Here is an 18,464-nt window from a genome sequence, read left to right as displayed (position 1 = left end):
GCACATTTGTTTATTTTGGGGAATGAGCCATTAAAGAAGGAAAAATTGATGCAGGAGAGAGGGGACAATTCCTGGACCAATGTCTTTGAGTAGGAAAGAAGGGATGGGATCCCGTACAAGGTAAGTATGCCACACAGGATCTTTCAGGCATTTGCTTCATTCTGTCTTCCATCTGGCTGGAAGGCCCTCAGTTCCCTTCTTCCGTCAGCACTACTACCACTACTCCACCTGCCAAAGCCATATTCATCCTTCAAAAGCACAACACATTACATATCCTTCATGAGGCCATCCTCAAATTCCTCAGACATAGTTGATTTCTTTCCCTTGTGTGTCCATGGCATGTTGTTTGTACTTTTCTTACATCACTTCCATGGACTGCCTAGTATCTTAATTAAACTTTCTCCTTGATTAGTGTATCCCTTGAAGGCTTCTGTTCCCTGATTTCTAACGTCATTCAAGTACTATAAGAGACAAATTAGTTAATAGATATTACTGGCTCTTAGAAGGTACTCAACAAATATTTGTTGAATGAATGTACTGTATGGTTATTGGGAGTTATTCTTTCCCTTGTTTGATGAGGTTGGCTCAGGTTTGGAGGAATGGTGCCAGTCACCACTCCTGAGCTACTGAATGTGTTTACTTTGCATGCAACTATGGCTTTGCACTGGTAGGTACTCTGTATTTGTCTGAATTCTATTAAAAATCTATTCTTATCTCCTAAGCAACACTGTATGTAACTATGGCTCTCTAAAATGCTTTATAGGTAGTAAAGTTCAGTAAATATTTGTGAGTTGATTAATAACCTTCTCCCTCTGGTCTTAACCCTTCCAAGCTATGATAAACTGGTACAAATTCTAACCAGGAATCACCCTCTATCCTACTTTATAAAAATTAACCCTAGAGAATCAGTTTGAGAATCAAATTATCTCTTGAGAATCAATCATTTCTCAAGAATAAGAGAATAAATAACCAGTGCGTTCTCAAGAATAATTCTTAAGAATAAATAAAACAGAATAAATGCTTGCTTGCTTGCTTGATTTCTGGCTAGATCAGTGCCTTTGGGCTAGAAAATGCTAAGTTAGGTGTTGGCTTTAACACACAGAGCTAAAAAGGACAATTTGGGGCCCAGCCTGAGTCAAATCCAGGTTCTACCATTTGGGCAAGTTACTTTATCTCAGTAAACCTCTCTGAAGTTACAATTTTCTTTCCTGAAAATATAGAGATTATTATGCCCACTTAATAGATTTGTTTTGAAGGTCATGGGGTATGAGTTCAAAATGCCCAGCCCAGCATCTAGAAAATTAGGTACTCAATAAGTGTTAACTGCTGTTACTCCCCTTTCTCAGTTTTTGTTTTTTTCTCACGCTGGGCTGCTGCTAACCTTTTTTTAGAACTATAGAGAAAGTGGATGGGCTAGCTGCTGTAGCACAGGATATGTGCTTCTCAGAGAGAGGTTTTGAGCAATGGCTTCTTTCCCCTGCCCCTCCGGCCTGTCTACCATGAGCTCACACTTCTGGGTCATTACCCTTTACCTTATGCTCCTCTTCCCCTGTGTGATCTGGGACCTGATCTGATCAAGGGACCAGAAGCTAGCTTCACCTCTGACTTTCCAACTTCATCTCTACTCCAACTCCCAACTTTCCTCTTGAACTACAACATATGAAGTAATTTTTGTTCTCTAGCTCAAGGTTAGAGGCAAAATGAAAATGATGCCACCTGCTGGAGAACTAGATTTTCTTTATTCGGGTTGCAAAAGAGCTTTTACATCAAGATTGAGGTCTAGAAAGCCATCTCCCCGAGTCCTCCTTGCTACCTGGAGTCAACGTTCTGGCTTGCCAGGGTTCTCTAGTGATTTGCTTTCCTCTTTCCTCCTTCTGAGCCTGTATCATTGAGAAAGTGGAAATAACGCCAAACTCTGAGTTAGAAAGTGTAACATTCTTGTCTCGTCTTTGGTCACTTCTTTGAGTTGCAGTTTTCACCTCTGTAAAATAGCAATAATAATTCCTGACTTCTGACCTTACCAGATTATTATTACAAGATACGAGATGCAGGAAGTTTGATAAACTAAAGTGCTATTTGTTTTTAAGGAAGTATTATTACTTTCCTTTCTCATTTATGTATCCAGGCTGGGCCAGTCTTGGGGGAATTGGTGCCAGACTCTGCATCTGCTTGTTTACTTTCCCAGGACTCTGTCCTACCTAAGGGGCAGAGACTGGTGAGGCTGCCAAGCCCATGTAGCCTGTGATTGACTTCCATTATCTTGCCGTCTAGGAAATTGCAACACCATAAGCCAAACCATGGATTTGCCGACTCTCAACTTCTCCCAGCCATGGTTCCTACAGCTTGATAACTTGGGCCTGGGAAGCTTCCCCTCTCTCTACTCCACTGGAGACTCCAAGAAAGAATTTTGGATTAATCTTCTCTCAGAACTTTGACTCATCTGCTGTAGATACTTGGCCAGATTGTCAGAACATTCTGGGAGTTCTCTGAAATAAGAGAATAATACAATACTTCTAGCTACCACTGAGTTCCTACCATGTATCAGGCACTACAGTTAGTACTTACCATGTTTAGTCCTCATAGCATCCTTTGAAGTAGGTATTTATTATTTGTAATTTACTGAAAAGAAAACTGAGGTTCAAAAAGGTTAAGTCTTGGGACTTCCCTGGCGGTCCAGTGGTTAAGACTCTGTGCTTCCAATGCAGGGGACGCCGGTTTGATCCCTGGTTGGACAAGTAAGATCCCACATGCCACCCGGCGCGGGCCAAAAAAGAAAAAAAAAAAGTTAGGTCTTTTGTTCTAAATCATATAGTTAGTAAGTGGCAGAGTTGGAATTGAACTTAATTCTTTTTTTTTTTAATTTTTAAAATTTATTTTTGGCTGCATTGGGTCTTTGTTGCTGCGTGTGGGCTTTCTCTAGTTGCGGCAAGCGGGGGCTACTCTTCACTGCGGTGCATGGGCTACTCATTGGGGTGGCTTCTCTTGTTGCAGAGCACAGGCTCTAGGCACATGGGCTTCAGTAGTTGTGGCGCATGGGCTCAGTAGTTGTGGCTCGAGGGCTCTAGAGCACAGGCTCAGTAGTTGCGGCACACGGGCTTAGCTGCTCCGCGGCATGTGGGATCTTCCTGGACCAGGGATCGAACCCATGTTCCCTGCATTGGAAGGTGGATTCTTAACCACTTTGCCACCAGGGAATTCCCTGAACTTAATTCTATGTTACTCCAAAACTGTTGTTCTGACCACCATATACCATGAGGCCTCCCATCACTATACAGGAAGAGGGGCCATGTGCAATCAAGGAAAACTCAGGAGATTTCCAGTCCTATGATCTACATGCAGATCCCAGCCCTGCCTGTGTGATCTGGGTCAAGTTGTTTTCAACTTCTCCAGCCACAGATACTATCTCTTCACCACCATGTGACATAGGTGCTATTCTTATCTGTTTTACATTTGAGGAGACTAGGCCTCAGTGAGGTGAAATGACTTGCCCAGGGTTACAGAAGAGTAATAGTAAGTGGCAGAGCCAGAACTCAAGTCTGGGTCTAACACCTGGTTCTGTGTTTTGTCCACCATTTCTCACAGCCAGCTCCCAAGACCTAGTCTATCAGGCAGACTTACAGCTCTCAGAATGCTGGATGGAAGCCTAATAGGAGGAGCAGGAGCCTTGCCCTCTTCTACTCTCACTTTCGCCTCCCATAGTCTCTCCTTCTTAGAAACCTTACCAAGGCAATATACACATTTGCAATCAATGAAAAGGTTTATTCAGTGCTTACAAACTGCTCCAAGTACCCTACAGAAGCCTGGGGATCAGGGTCTCAGCCTTTGTGTGCATTTGTGCTGTTAATTTGGTGGCGTAGTGTGGTGGGAAGTGTTGAGAAAGTTCTGAGCTTTTTTCTTTATCAGTATACTCTTGTAAGGTTGGTTGCGAAAGTTAGAGATGGTAAATATTCAAGGGCAGCAGGTGGGGCCTTATTAATTGATGGCGGTTATTTTCCCTGGCAGCAGGGTCTAATAGAAACCAGACTGGGAGTCAGGAGTCCTAAATCCATTACTCTCGTATTCTTGGGCATGTGAAATACTGTCTCTAGTCAGACTAGGTGATCTCTAAGGACTCCTTTCAGCTTTAATATCCTGTGCTTTTTAAAAATGAAAGTAATAGGGAATTCTCTGGCGGTCCAGTGGTTAGGACTCAACGCTTTCACTGCCACGGCCCGGGTTCAATCCCTGGTCGGGGAACTAAGATCCCGCAATCCGCGTGGCACGGCTGAAAAAAGAGAAAGAAATAAATGCTTGTTTAAAAAAAAAATGAAAAAGGACAGCGGAAGACCTCAGCTTCCCTGTATGCAGTTCATTCCTGAGGTAACACTTGTGACTGTTTGTGTCCTTTCCATTGTTTTCTGTGTATTTTAAATATATACAGGTATGTTAAATATACATATTATATTATGATTTAATGTACTAAATATTATAATTTATATATGTAAATATATAGTACGTATGGTATGCATGTATATGTGTGTGTGTATAAACATACACTCATGTATTATGTTACATACCCTGGAATCTAGAATACATACTGCGTTATGACTTGATCCTTCTTAGCTTATTTTGAGCACTTTTTCTTGTTAGTACTTAAAGATGTAATTTGTTTTTTTAATTAATGTTTTTTAATCTATTAAGTTATCCCCTAATGATTACAGGCCATGATTTTTTAAAGCAAATATACACATACAATGTTGAGTTTTTATTTTATTCATTTATTTTTTTTAGGAAAAGAAGAAAAAGAAACATAGAGACAGGAAGTCATCTGACTCTGACAGCTCAGACTCTGAGAGTGATACAGGCAAGAGGGCAAGGCACACGTCAAAAGACAGCAAGGCAGCAAAGAAGAAGAAAAAGAAGAAGAAGCACAAGAAGAAGCACAAGGAGTGAGAGTGGAAAGAGTGGAGGGGGTGGGAGAAGGAACCAGGAGCCTTGTGCCTTGAAGCGCTGGCTCCTGGAAAGACTCAGTAGTGAGAATATGGCCTTCCACCCCCATTGACTTCTCTCCCATGGGAGATGGCTTCCCCTCCTGCCACAGGCAGGTTTGGGAGATATCAAAAGTATCTGCCTGAATGAGTTGTTTTCTTATCACTCCAGTCCCTTTGCAAGTGACCCCTGCAGCTGACCCATTCATTCACCCAACTTCCTTCATTCAGCAGAAGGTCCTATTACCCTCTTCCAGCTGCCACTGCCAGAGCCAGACTCCTGTACAGGAGTCCAGGCTAGAGCCACAGGTACTGCTGTGGAGGTGAGTCTGGCTGTAGTTGGAGAACAGAGTGATTGGCCCCTCCCTGTTGGCCTGCCTTGGGCTGACTGGTGGGTGATCTCTGCTGCATCCAACACAGGGGCAGAGGGAGACTGGCAGTACTAGGGAGAACATGGTAAGAAGTGGTGCTCACTTTTTCCATTCCCCCTAACATGATTCTACTATGTTAGAAGTGACAGCCAGTGGTCACAGCCAGAAAACCATTGTTTGCAGTGACTGAGCTTGTGTGTGACGTTCCGCCCGATCACTGAACCAGACAGCTCAAGCCAAGTTCATTGCTTTACTTTGTATTTACCACAATGTGAATCAGTTGGTTCCATTTCAGGTCTCTGCTTAAATTCCTGGCCCTAAATGGAAGTGTGCTTGGTTTTAAACTTACTGAGAGTCCTTATTGGTATAATCCCTCTTCCTGTAACTTACAGACTTAAAAGTCACTGAGGCTGCATTAGGTGACAGAAAAACATTTAACATGTTACCTTAGAACTTGGAGAGTGGCCCAGCTCAGGTACAGCGCCAGAGGCACTAGCAAGTCACAGCCTTCTTAGATCACTTATAAGCCCTCACTTCTGTAATGATCAGATGACCTCTCCCCCAGGGCTGATTAGAGAACCAGGAAGAATTTGAACCATGAGTAATGGCCTAGCACATAGGCAGATGCTCAGCAGTCATCTGCGCCCGTGGGCATTTTCTCCCATTACCACTGGCACAAGCCTGGATCCTGTGTCCTAAGCCTGTGTTCTGGAGAGAGACCACAGCATTCCACAGAGAAGAGCAACTGTCCACACCCAAAAGCATTCAGTGCAGGATGGACCTGAGGTAACAGTTCAGAAGCCCCACCACTGAGTGGCTGTTCCAGGTTGGACTATAGCTCATTTGGCCATAGGGAGGGGGCAGTGTAAAGGGAAGTTGTAGTTGTAGGTACAGCTGTTTTATTTTTTGTACGTGTAAGGTGATCAGCTATCACTGTCCCTGAGACTGTCCATTTCAGTCTCTCATCCAGTGCTTCTTCCTGAGTGGCAGTCATTTCTGCCTACTCTCTGACACACATAGAAACAGACTCCCGGAACCATGTCACCGAAAGCAAAAAGGCAACTGGGTGGCCTAGGTGCTGCTTTATTGACCTCAGAGCACCCTTTGGGTGCAGTTAAAAAAACAAACATACACAATGAGAACAGAATTGGATCCAGGCTGGTGCCACCTGACCCCAGGAGAATTTCCCCAGTCAAGGTGGATTTATACAAAATGCCAGAGGAAAAAAATGAGTCAATCTGGTGCTGAGTCCAGGAGTAGCCAACTGGCAGAGGAGCAGTTGTTGAGGGAGTGGGCAGGTCATGCCCCTTTCTCGTAAGTGCGAGTGCAAACTGCACTGCAGTGGGTGAGTGTCTGGAAGAAAAGACAGAGTCAGGTTAGGGCAGGGGTGTGGACACAGAAGGTATTGGGAATACTCTCCACTCTGATGGGGACAGCCCTCTACCTTCATGCTAAAAGTTTTCATTTACTGACTACCTACTACGTGCCAGGTACTTTACATGTATTTTTCCCTAATGCTTACACCAAGTCTTCTTTTTTTTTTTTTTTGGCCATGTCACGCGGTTTGCGGGATCTTGGTTCCCCAACCAGGGATTGAACCCGGGCCACAGCAGTGAAAGCACCAAGTCCTAACCACTGGACCACCAGGGAGTTCCCCCAAGTCTTTAAGTTAGGCATTGTAATTCCTCTTGTAGAGATTTGGGGAAATGAGCTTTCAGGGAGGCAGTAACTTGGTCAGGATCCCAGAGTGTTTCTCTTTCCCTTGTACCACTCCTCTCCCTTCATCTTTAGTGCCTAAGATGGTGCCTGGCACATAGTAGACAAACAGGTGAATAAAAATGTCCGGAGCCTCTTGGTAAAGGACTTTACTAGGCCACCAACTGTCCATTCTTTCCCGAACTTAGGGTAGTGCCAGGGCCAGAGGCCTGAACCCCCAACATCCTGCCTGGCTTCACAGAGCCAGGCCCATGGTTTCACCATAGCTTAATTGCCCAGTGAGTATTTGGTACTGTATATCACATTCCCACCAGAGCTAGGTAACTCATTATTAACTCTGCAGGGCCCCCTGCCCCGTGTAAGTGCAAGAATCAGTGACCAGGTTACACTGACCCAAGAAGGTCTGCAGTGAAGACGCTGAGGCAAAAACCTGAGGCCCTACAGCATAAGGAGGCAGAGATCACGGGTGGCTGCCGTCTCCACCCCTGGGGGTGTTCAGTCAAGGCTACATTCTTCAAGTGAAGTCCCCAGGTTTGCCCCCAAACAGACAGATCTGCCAGCTTGTTTGTCATTTCCAACCCAGGCCTTAGGTACTTGTAGGCCAGGCATGGAAAGCTCTGAGAGGAGGTGAGCCTGGAATGAAGTAGAAATGACTGTGCTGTCAGTTGGGGCCCCACCGATCACCAGCCTGTCCCTGCCCAAAGGCTTGGGAGATGGGAGCCTCTCCTATGGGCCTGGAATCAGATTTGGCCATGCTTTCTACCTCTCCCTGGGGCAAGGCAATGCGGCAATGCAGAAGATGAAACTAAGGCCATGGAGTGCGCCTACTGCAGTGGTCGCACACCAGTGATGCTTTGTGCTCTGCATCCACTGTCTCCTTCAGACTTCCCAGCAGCCCTACAAGGTTGGTGTTATTAACACCCACTTTACAGTTGGACTTGGAGAAGGTGACTTGTCCAAAGTCATGCACCCTATAAGCTGAGATTTAAACCGAGGCTTGTGCAAGTCCAAAGCCACTACATAGAAAATTCCTACCTAATACCACCCAGGCCTGCCTCCACCCTCCATTGTTCCAGCTTCCATTGGTCCCACTGATGACCTTGGCTTTTCACAATAGGCTTGGCTGAAGGGGCAGTAGAAACCAATTGGGTGAGGCTCCAGAGTTATCCATCTTACCAGGATGAGTTTCCCAGCAACTATTTCCCGCACAAGTGTTGTCTCTTGTCCGTTCCACTTCTGCATGTGGACGAGTTTGCCTCCATCCAGCGTCACAACGGACTGTGGAAAGAGGGTAGAGGCCTGAGCTGAGATCTGAGCTGGGATTGAGGGGCAGGAAGGGGTCTGGTCACTGGGGCCACAAAGGACCCAGCCTCTAACCCAAACTATTGACAGTGCTAGGATCAGAGATCAGGCAGCCCACCTCCAGCCTAGCCCCATAGGATGTCTAGTTCACCACTGCTGCTTGGCCGGGGGAGGGGCCTTCAGCTGTTGGGCGAGTAGGGAGAGGCAGACAGTACAGTGGAGAGGAACAGCCTAGCTCTGAGAAGTGCCACCAGCCTTCAGGATGGGCACTTATCCCATACTCTAGGTGATGCCCACAGCCCAGTCTCACTAAGATACAGAGTGGGGGGACCAGCCTAATCCCTGGGAAAGACTGGTGAGGAGTAATCTTGAGACTCTCCGGCCAAGTGGTGATCACACATAATGTCTAAAAGACCCTTGGGGATGGGAGGTATTGGAAAATGGGACCCTGCCCTGTATTCCTACTCCTCTTGATCCATTATCAAGTGACCCCCTTCAGCTGACGAGTGGTCAGCAACTGCCAGGTCCTGGGACTGCGGGCCCTTGGAGTGTTCTACAGCCCTGGTCAAATGTCCACTTAATCTTCTGGGTGCTGCCAGCCTGCACCAGCTGGCTCTCATTTGGCAACTCTCCCAGGTCTCTCTTCTCTAGAAATTTGGGGGCTCTAAGCCAGGCTAGGGTACCCTGACTGACGAGGGTTCAGTAGAAGAGTCTGCAAAGGCTGTGTGTATGTGCTTTGGGGCCAGTGGGTCGGTGGGTGTGCGCACCTTACCACCACCTTCCTCCTCATTCTCATTCCCCTAGCTTTTTGTCCATTCAGAGCAGGTTATGCTTAGCCTAGGCATCCCAGAGAACTACTGTTGTGTTTAACTGGGGTTCTTGCCCTTCAAGAAGGTAGGCTAGTTCAAGGAGGTAAAGGCATGTGGTAGGGCAGGCACCTCTCTCCAAGGTAGGCTGCCATCTTTGGGTACCATCCCATCTCTGCAGCCAGCTTCCTGTATGATCCTGGGCTGGGCTCCAGCTTCCTCCACAGGGAGGAGGATTAGACCCTCTCCTATCCTTGGGAGCAGCTGTGAGGAAGAAGAAGCAGCTGAGGAGCTGAATGGAAAGGTCTGGTGGAAAGGTACTGCTGTAGGTACACCCTGTTGAGGGCAAAACCCCTTAGTTCTCTCTCTTCCATGCCTGGTTCAGTGGCTGGGAGGCCTGAGGCAAGCTGCCAAGACAGCCACCACCGGGTGACAAGTCCTAAGACTGGGGGCAGATGTACTCTCCCTCCCCAGAAGGAGAGGGGCTAAGGCTTGGTGAGAAGACACTATAAACACACCAAAGACAACGCTCCATCCAGAATATAGCTTTTCCTGCCTGTAGGCTGGCAGCATTGGAAATGGTTTCTCAGGGTCACTGGCCAAGCCCTGGAGGTGGAGGCTGGAGAAGAGGAAGCATCTGAGTAGGTCTCAACCTCTTGTCCCCAGCTGTCTTCTTGGCTCCTGAAGGCCAGGATGACCTTTCATTGGAGGACCTTGACTTCTGGGCGTTGTTCCTAAAGCACCTGAGGTCACAGCCACGTCCACATAACCCCCCATCTATGGAAGGGGAAAGAAAGCCAGAGCTGTTGCATGCCATGCACAAGGTCACCCAGCTGGAGCTGGCGTAGACAGTGAGGTCAGACTATCCAGGCTCTGTGCTGCCCACTCCCAGAGGCAACAGGTAGATGCTTCCCAAGATGGGAGGGAGGAGAACAAGATAGGACTAACATGCATTTAGCACTTGGGACATCCCAGCACTGCACAGGCGTTATGGACCTCATTTGCCACTTCAATCCCCCATGATAGCCTACCCCTCAAGGTGCAATAATAGGGCGCCACCCTATTCCCCTTCAGGGCCTTCCATTCCCCATGGACCCTTCCTCGACTCACCTTGACCTTCCTGTCATCTGCTGTTGTCTCATCGAACTCCACTCCCAGCTTGAAGCTGATCTCTGTGTTCTTAAAGGTGCTTTGTGTTTTTATGGTGATTGTGTCCCCGTTCACTTCGATGACTGTGGTAGGCTTGGTCATGTTGGCCACCTGCCTGTTAGCAAAACTCACACCTGAGGGCAGAGGGAAGGGTATGAGTATGAGCTGGAGCGAGAGGCAGGGTACAAGGAGCTCAGTGACCAACTCTTAGGCCTGGATGTGGGGAAGGGGGAAAAGAAGGGTGAGAACTTTCAAAGACTGCATGGCTGTTAATTCAGTCTTCCTGTTAGCTCTGTGTGGTGAAGAGACATTACTGATCCCATTAGACAGATGAGAAACTTAATGGACAGGCATGTCTCACAGCAAGTCAGTGGCAGAGCTGAGATTAGAATAAGCTACTATTAAGTGCTTTCTGTGTGGTAAAAACTACACATGTAATCTCATTCAGTCCTTCCAGTCTCCCCGAAGGATTGATGCTATTATCTCTATTTTACAGATGCAAAAACTGAGAATGAGTTGAAGCCCAGGGTCACAAATCTGGAATTCAAATCCAGAATGTTCAACTGCAGAGCTCACTGTACTGCTCATCTATAAAGGCTGGAGCGCAAGGCTCCCTTCCAGGGCACCTGAGCAGCTTTCAAGGCACAGGCTGAGGGAGAAAGAAGTAAATGTGGACTTTGCCTTCCAGAGCCTATGGACAAGAATTTTCCACCTTTGAAAGTTTTTACCCTGAGATGCAATGGTGCTCTTGTCCCCCATGTATAGTAACAAAGACATTTTCAAAGCCTCTTAACCATGATCTAGGAAGGAGGTAGGCAAAAGGCAATGTTTGTCTCAATGTGCAGATTTAGGAGAGGCCTAAAGTGGTAGGCAGTCAGGACTCCAATCCAGGTCTCCTGGTCTAAGGCTCTGGGGGAACTCCCCTCCTGACCCAAGCATGGCTTCCCTGAGTGCTGCAAGAGAGTGTGGAACAAAGAGCCCTGCAGGTTGTGGCTTTCCTGAGATCTGTCCTTTTGCCTCCAACCTCCCCCTCTACTCCCAGCAGCCTCTGCTGAGCTGTCCTCCAAGGGCAGAGGCTGTGGTGAGGTGGTGGGTGGAAAGTCTCCAGATGTGCCTGGCTACATGGGTTGTTTTACTTAATGTTTATTACAGCCCTGAATGGTGGGTTTTATTATCCCCAATTTACAAATAAGGCTTGGAGAGTGAAGTGACTTTTGCCCCAAGTCAAAGGGTTAAGTGGTTGACCTAGATTTGAATTTAGGCTCTCAAACTGTTCACTTTTCCTCCTGGGCCATCCTGCCTCCCAGCATGTACTTCATCTGTGCCCTACAGCCACCAAGTGTGCCTGAGATCACTGGTACTAACTAGGCTGGGCCTCTTTGTCCTCTGAGAACTTTTGGTTTAAAACAAGAGGGGCACGGGCGGCTGTGCTGCTGCTGGCCCACCCTGCCTGGCTACTGAGGGACTTGGCCTTGCCCCCTGTTATCAGAGTGAGTCAGGCCAATCCCACTCCCCAGCACAGAGCAGGGCCTTGTCACTGCACAAGGAGGTCTGTTTACTTAGGACCCACCTAGAGATGTGGAGCGTTTGAGGAAGGAAGACTCAGCTAAGAGAAAGTTACAGAATTAGGAGTCTAGCGAAGAGATGGGTTCTACTTAGAAACGAAGCGGAAGCTATTTACTGAGAGCTAAGGAAGGTCTTTTCTCCCCCATGGGTAATTCATTTTTTCCATCTGTACAATAGGCTAGTTGGATTCTCGGCCCCCTAACCCAGGTTGGGGCAAAATAAGGGAGCAAGGGTGGGAAGGATGGTATGACTCACTTCAGGGACCCAGGTCTTCAGTTCTAATGTCTGCTGGGAGACACTTGGGAGAGAAACTAGCTATGGGAATTCCACCTTCCCCAACTGCTGCCCAGGGTCCCCTACTTCTCCAAGAATTACTACCTTCCTGGAATCATTGGGCATAATGCTCAGCATAGAGTAGGGGCAGTTGAGCACTTTGGCCTTAAAAGCCAACAGTTGTGGTCCTTATTTCAGGGGTCAGGAACAGGTGGGAGGTGCCTGGAGTGGACCCCCCACCCCTTCTTTGGGTAATCCAGCCCACCTTCCCTGGGAGGAAGGCATGGAACCTAGCTCAATCATGAACAACATTCCAGTTTTCCCTATCCTAGCCTGGGGGACTAGGATAATCTCATAGCTGGGGATTCCAGAGAAAGGATATCACCCTCTTTGTCTAGCCCATATTAGAAGGGGAAGGGCTGAGGTCAATGCTTAGTTAAGCAGTTCTTACCACTCCCACCCCTGGGTCCATAATGGGAACTGCTCTGGGTTGCCGATCTAGAAATCTAGGTTTTCATATCAGCTCTGCTGTGGAATTGATTTGACAAGTTTCTACTCTCTCTGGGTCTTGGCTTCTTCATCTGTTGAACCAAGGCACAGGGACCTCCAAAGTCCTCCTCTGCAAGATTCTTTGAATCTTCATTCTCCCCCATCCCAGCACCACAGCCTCCTAGACCAAAGACCCTCCCTGCCTTTACCAGGTCTTGGCTTTCCTCCAGGCCCCTTTGCTGTACCCCTCCACCAGACACCTCCCCAATGAGCAGTTATCCTTGGGTTGCAGCTGGTGATGGGGCCTCTTGCCCTACCCTACCACTAGGCTGGGTTGGTGAGAAAGAGGGCACCCTCCAGCGACAATCCTTTACCCTAACTAACCCAACGTAGAGGGTGAGGGGTTGTTGCTAACTGTGCAGGCCCCTGTCTCAGCTCCTCATATCCTGTTCAGGGCTGTTCCCCCTTCCATCTTCTTCCTCCTGGGGATTCCCTATTTAAGGCCATAGGACACTTCCCATCAATCTGCTCCCTTTCACTGTTCAGTCTCCAGTTCCTAGACCACCCATGCTCCTCTTCTTTTCCTCCCTCCCCTCCCGTTTTATCCAAACCCGCCCCCTACCTCCAGATCAGAAGCCTTTCTTCCCCGAAAGCGCCTCCCTGCCCCCACATCGACCGACACAGCTGCCTCCTTGAGCCTCCTTGCCTGGGAATCCCTCTTGCCAAGTTCAGAACATGAAAGCCCCCTCCCCGGAATTCCCTGCCGGTCCAGTGGTTAGGACTCTGCGCTTCCACTGCAGGCGGCAGGGGTTCCATCCCTGGTCGGGGAACCAAGATTTCGCATGCCGCGTGCCGCGTGGCGGGCGCGGAACTGGGGGAGACCCCTCCCAACAGGCCTCGCGTGCCCTAGCGCAGGCTGCCACCTTCTCTGCATCCCCGGGTTCCCCAGCTTTTTACCAGGAGGGACGCAGCAGGCGTGCAGTGTAGGTAGCCACAGCTGGAGCCCTGCTCCGACCCGGCACGCGGCCAGCCCATCCCCAGCCCAGCATCCCGAGCCGCCCTCACCGATTGACCTCATGTAGTCATCGAAATTCTTGCTGTCCACTAACTTCCAGGTACCCACGAAGGCGTCCACCATGGTGAGGCTGGGCTAGGCTGAGAAGGAGACGACAGAGCACGCGTGCAAGGATTCCGCGACTTGCGGCTCCCAGCCCGCGCAGCAGCTTTAAAAGGCCCTTGCATCACGTGACGGGGCGTGGCCCACACCCCGCTCCCGAAATAGGAAGCCCCAGGCAGGCGCTAGCTAGCCTGGGGCTGGCCGCCCATCCCCCAACCCGCCGGGAGAGGGGGAAGGGGCACCCGGTGGCGCCCGGCTCGCCTACGTCAGCGCGGGTCCCGGGGGTCCGAGTCCCTGCCCCGGGCTGGTAGGACCTACTCCCTTCCCTGGCCTCAAGGCGCTCTTCAGAATCTAAAAAGAAAACAGTTGGGGGACACGGTGCCCGTGAGCTGGGGCGCACGCCAGGGACATCTTCCCTCCCCCGGTCCCTCCCCGAGCTTGAGGTCAGAACAGAGATGAGAGTCTAGAGGAGAAAGGAAACTTTTGGGCTGATGCCCACGCCGGGAAAGCACTGGCCGACTCTTCGCGGCGCAAGCATCTCGGTCTTCAGTCTACAGGTGACGGGTCCAGGGCTCAGAGGGGGAGTGACAAGGTCGCAGGAATAAGGAGTGAGTTGGAGTCCAGATGGCGAGCCTGGTCTAGCCGGCCCCGGACCCTGCGCTCTGCCGCCACTCCCCACTGCCCGGTGGAGGGGAGAGTCACCGGGGGCAGCGAGTGCCCCCCGCCTGCTCCGGGCAAAAGCATGACCCTTCCCGTCGCGCTGCGCCTGCTCCTCACGTGCTCGCCCCTGCCTACGGAATGTCTCCCGCGCGAGCCTTTCTGCCCTGCGGCCCAACTACCCCTCCACCGTGCCAGTGCGCCAGGCTTTTCTGACCTCTACGCACAGCTCCGAGCGTTTGCTCCGGTCGGCCGTTCCCTCCTCACGCGCCTTCAGAAATTCTGTCCTTCCAGCCAGCTCTTCAAGGCTCAAGGACAGCTCCCCGTTCTGCCTGACTGCTGCGGCCCCCACCTGCCGCCCTTCTCTGACCTCTGCACACTGGCAGGCAACCGGCACTTTCAGAGACCGGTAGTCATCTACCTTGTTTGACACTACAGTTTCCAAAGCACTTTTAATAACAATCAGATCCACCTTGTATTGCTGTTTATTGCATGCTGAGGGCTTTCAGTGCATCGTCTTATTGAACTTTTTAAACAAAGTCCCTGGAGCAGGTGTTATTATTATCCTTTTTACAGATGAGCATACTTGAAGCTTAGAGGAACCCATTCATTTCTTAATCCAGCAGTTATTAAAGCACCTACTTTGTGCCAGGCCCTGGGCTAGGCTCTGGAGAAACAACCACGAATAAGACACACGCTCATGAAGGAAGACACAAAACATAAGGGAGTGGTGCCCAGCTGAACTCGGGCCCGCAGAGGTCCTCACAGAGGGGCCCAGGAGGGGCCCGCCAGCTCTGCCACACATGTATCAATACAGAGTGGTGGGCTGCCTCCCTGGACCTCTGTTTCTCCATGTGGGAGTAGAGAACATCTGCTCCCGTCCCCTAACTTTCTGGGAAGAAGGCCAGGGAGGAAGAGCCCTCTCTCCCCCAAGGTCTTGGTTCTTTTGGACAGGTCCACTTGCCAGAAGACCAAGGGGGCTTATTTCTGCCAAAGCTGCAGGACAGGCCTCAGGGCTGGGCACGGAGCCCTAGTGACCTCACTGCCGGAGCAGGTACAGGGGGAGGAGGGGGATGGGATAGTTTCTAACTCAAGGGCACAACCTTTAGACACAGGGCCTCCTCCTCTCTCAAACACTGAGTGGCTGGAGAGCCAGGGACCAGAGCTCTCTCCCTACATAGTCTTTATAAAGCAGTGCTGGAGAGCTGGGGCTGGGCTAACAGCTGCTGGCAGATAGATGTGGGTTTCAGTTCTGATTCCAGTGGGTACTAGCCGTGGCTGTGGGCAGTTCACTTAAGCCACTCTGAGTCTCAGTTTCATCTCGAAAATGGAGGAAATGACAGTATTTACCGTATAGAGGTGTTGGGAGATCAAATGAGATAACGCATTTAAAATGCTGTACAGTGGTTAAGAATCCGCCTGCCAAGGTAGGGGACACAATGTTCGAGCCCTGGTCCAGGAAGATCCCACATGCCGCAGGGCAACTAAGCCCGTGTGCCACAACTGCTGAGCCTGCGCTCTAGAGCCTGCAAGCCACAACTACTGAGTCCGCATGCTACAACTACTGAAGCCCCTGCACCTAGAGCCCGTGCTCCGCAACAAGAGAAGCCACCGCAGTGAGAAGCCGCATACCGCGACAAAGAGAGTAGCCCCTGCTCGCCGCAACTAGAGGAAGCCCGCGCGCAGCAATGAAGACCCAATGCAGCCAAAAATAAATACAATAAATAAATTAAAAAAAATTTTTTTAATGCTGAGCAAGGTAGATTGAATAAATGTTTGCTGCTGCTGCTGCTGTTATTATCTCCATGGACAGTGCAGGATTCCTAAGACCTGGTATCACCTCTGCCCCTCACCTGCTGGGCCATCCAAGGCAGATTGCTTTGCTTCTCTAATCAGCTTTCTTATTTCTAAGACAGGATTAGAAACTGCTGTGGCTGTGAGGAAGGGGCTATAGAGATCTTCAGGGTGGGCTGAGGGGGACACTGCCAGAAAGTCCTTTTGCTTCCTCTCTTGGGCCCTGCCTAAGTTGAGCAGCATGGTGCTTTGAGGAACTCTAGACAAACCCCAGACCCGCTATTCTCGCTGCCCTAACCCCATCTCCCCACCGCGCTCAGACCTGGCTCACCAAAGTTGACGCCTAGCCACACCCTATCTCCTTTCCACCTGACTTTTATCCTTATCCCTTCTAGATATTTGCAGCCTTTTCCTCATCCCTCTGATTACCTGCACCCTCCCTGCCCTTTTATGCTCACTACATTTGGGGAAAGAGGGGCAAGGGGAAGGAATGTGAGCCCTGTCTCTTTTCCTGCCCCCCTTTTTTGCCTTTGGTATATCCAGATGTGGATTTAACATCTAGCAAGCAGCAAGACCAGTCCCTGCCAAGAGCAGTATCGCCCCAGCCCTCACCCTATAGTGATGTCACTGTACTGTGTTTCCACGGCAACCACAGGCTGGAAAGATAGAGAAGAGGAGAGACGAGTAACCAGGAGAGAGCCAATGAGATGGGCTGGCAGCACCGGATGATCTGTGGGGCCATGGGGAGGCAGGGAGAGGGAGGCCTACTCAGCATCTTCAGCTGTTCCCTGGACCTCCCTGCCATCTGGATGCCTCCACTAGGGGATGTGCTGCTGGAGCAGGGGAGGTAGGAGAGGTAGAGGCCAAAGAAACTGAGCTTGGAGGTCCGCTGACCCAGGGACTTGGAAACCTCCCTTTACCCCTTCAGGGCCTAAGTCTATGGATGCTGACCCCCCTCACCCCACCCCCAATACCTGCAACTGGGAGTTTTTCTCTTTGGCTAGTTATGGTGGTGGGGCTCTCTGTCTCTGCCTGCCATGGAATCAAGTCTTAGACAGCCCTTCTCTCCACACCCTCCCCCCTCCCTTGGTGCATGTTCTATTCAGAAGCAGTATCTTTGGAAAGAGGCCTGGTTCTAAATCCCAAACCGGACTTCCCTGGTGGCCAGTGGTTAAGAATCCATCCACCTTCCAATGCAGGGGACGCAGGTTCCATCCCTGGTTGGGGAACTAGGATCCCACATGCGGTGGGGCAACTAAGCCCATGCCCAGCAACTAGAGGGCCTGCATGCTGCAACTACAGAGCCCGCAAGCTCTGGAGCTCATGCGCCACAACTAGAGAGAAGCCCGTGCGCCACGGTGAAGAGCCCGCGTGCCTCAACGAAGATCCCGCGTGCCGCAACTGAGACCCGACACAGCCAAAAATCAATCAATCAGTCAATCAATCCCAAGCCTGCCACTTACTAGCTAGAGACCCAGAGCAAGTGCCTTCCCCCTTCTGAGTCTCCTTTCCTCCCAAATGGAGGTAGGCCATCTACTTCTCCGAATTGTCATGAGGATTGAAAGAGATAACATATGGAAAGCCTAACACACGCTAACACTCAATGAATGGTGACCGCCTTCTCCCTTCTGGGCCCCCTCCCCAGGGCAGTTGACCCAGCAGTGTCCAAGAATGAGCCAAGGCCCTTCGAGACCCTGAACCAATAGAAGAGGATCCAAATATATCTCCCCCTCTCTGATGTCACTGAGTGCCTTCAGATGCTGCAGAGAAGTTTCCTCATCTCTCCCTTTCTCTTCCAATAAATTGAGCATTCCTATGCCCAGCACTGTGCTGGGCTCAGTGGGGACCCACTGAGAGAACAGGAGAGACACAGCCCTGCGCCCCCTGAGCTCACAGTGTGCGGGGATTGCAGCCACAGTGGGTGGAATGGAGTGTTCTCTCTGTCACTAGGAAATCGCTTCCTCGTTCCCCCGGAGTTCTAGATACTGTGGGTCTGAGAGAACAAATGATGGCAAAAGATAGAGGCTTACTCAACACCGGTTTGCTTCTGCGAAACGGCTGCCTGTGGCAGAGTGCTCCCTGGAAGGAGAACAGTGGCTCTCCTTGCGGGGAGGCGTGTGGGGTGGGGTGGGTGAGGGCAGCTCCTAGGGAAGGGCAGTCACCCTCCTTCCCAGAAACTGGCCGTGCGCCCTGTTGCTGACGGAATCAAGCCCAAACTCTTTAGCCTTGTCTCATCTGTTTCGTTAGACCAACTTAT

General features: G+C 50.1%; 2 protein-coding genes across 4 annotated transcripts in view; one reads left to right on the top strand and one right to left on the bottom strand.

The window, feature by feature from the left end:
- The window catches only part of ZCCHC17 (zinc finger CCHC-type containing 17), a 58,712-nt gene extending 52,424 nt beyond the window's left edge, over positions 1-6,288 (top strand). For all 3 annotated transcript variants that reach the window (XM_081223715.1, XM_081223714.1, XM_081223716.1), the window contains exon 8: positions 4,771-6,288. In XM_081223715.1, coding sequence (XP_081079841.1) covers positions 4,771-4,932 — 162 coding nt within the window. In that variant the 3' untranslated portion in view covers positions 4,933-6,288. The remainder of the gene's footprint in view (positions 1-4,770) is intronic.
- Positions 6,289-6,405: 117 nt separating this feature from the next.
- On the bottom strand, positions 6,406-13,857 carry FABP3 (fatty acid binding protein 3). The gene is made up of 4 exons (XM_081223717.1): positions 13,705-13,857; positions 10,273-10,445; positions 8,231-8,332; positions 6,406-6,691 (listed from the first exon to the last, which is right to left on the bottom strand). The coding sequence occupies exons 1-4, from the start codon at positions 13,775-13,777 to the stop codon at positions 6,638-6,640; spliced, it is 402 nt and encodes a 133-aa protein (XP_081079843.1). The 5' UTR covers positions 13,778-13,857; the 3' UTR covers positions 6,406-6,637.
- Between the last annotated feature and the right edge of the window lie 4,607 nt (positions 13,858-18,464).

This window comes from Mesoplodon bidens (assembly GCF_964165515.1).
Source record: "Mesoplodon bidens genome assembly, chromosome: 2".
In the NCBI taxonomy this organism is placed as follows: domain Eukaryota; kingdom Metazoa; phylum Chordata; class Mammalia; order Artiodactyla; family Ziphiidae; genus Mesoplodon; species Mesoplodon bidens.
The sequence above is the reverse complement of the archived record's forward strand: the minus strand, read 5'-3'. Positions and strand labels throughout refer to the sequence as shown.

Bases quoted from the DNA above. Each gene is read 5' to 3' on its own strand.
- FABP3 (XM_081223717.1), bottom strand. From the start codon at position 13,777: ATGGTGGACGCCTTCGTGGGTACCTGGAAGTTAGTGGACAGCAAGAAT. The intron at 8,333-10,272 runs GTGAGTCGAGGA...CTCTTTCCACAG, and splicing joins CAGATGACAGGAAGGTCAAG to TCCGTTGTGACGCTGGATGG. The intron at 6,692-8,230 runs GTAAGATGGATA...CTTTTCTTCCAG, and splicing joins TTGCTGGGAAACTCATCCTG to ACACTCACCCACTGCAGTGC.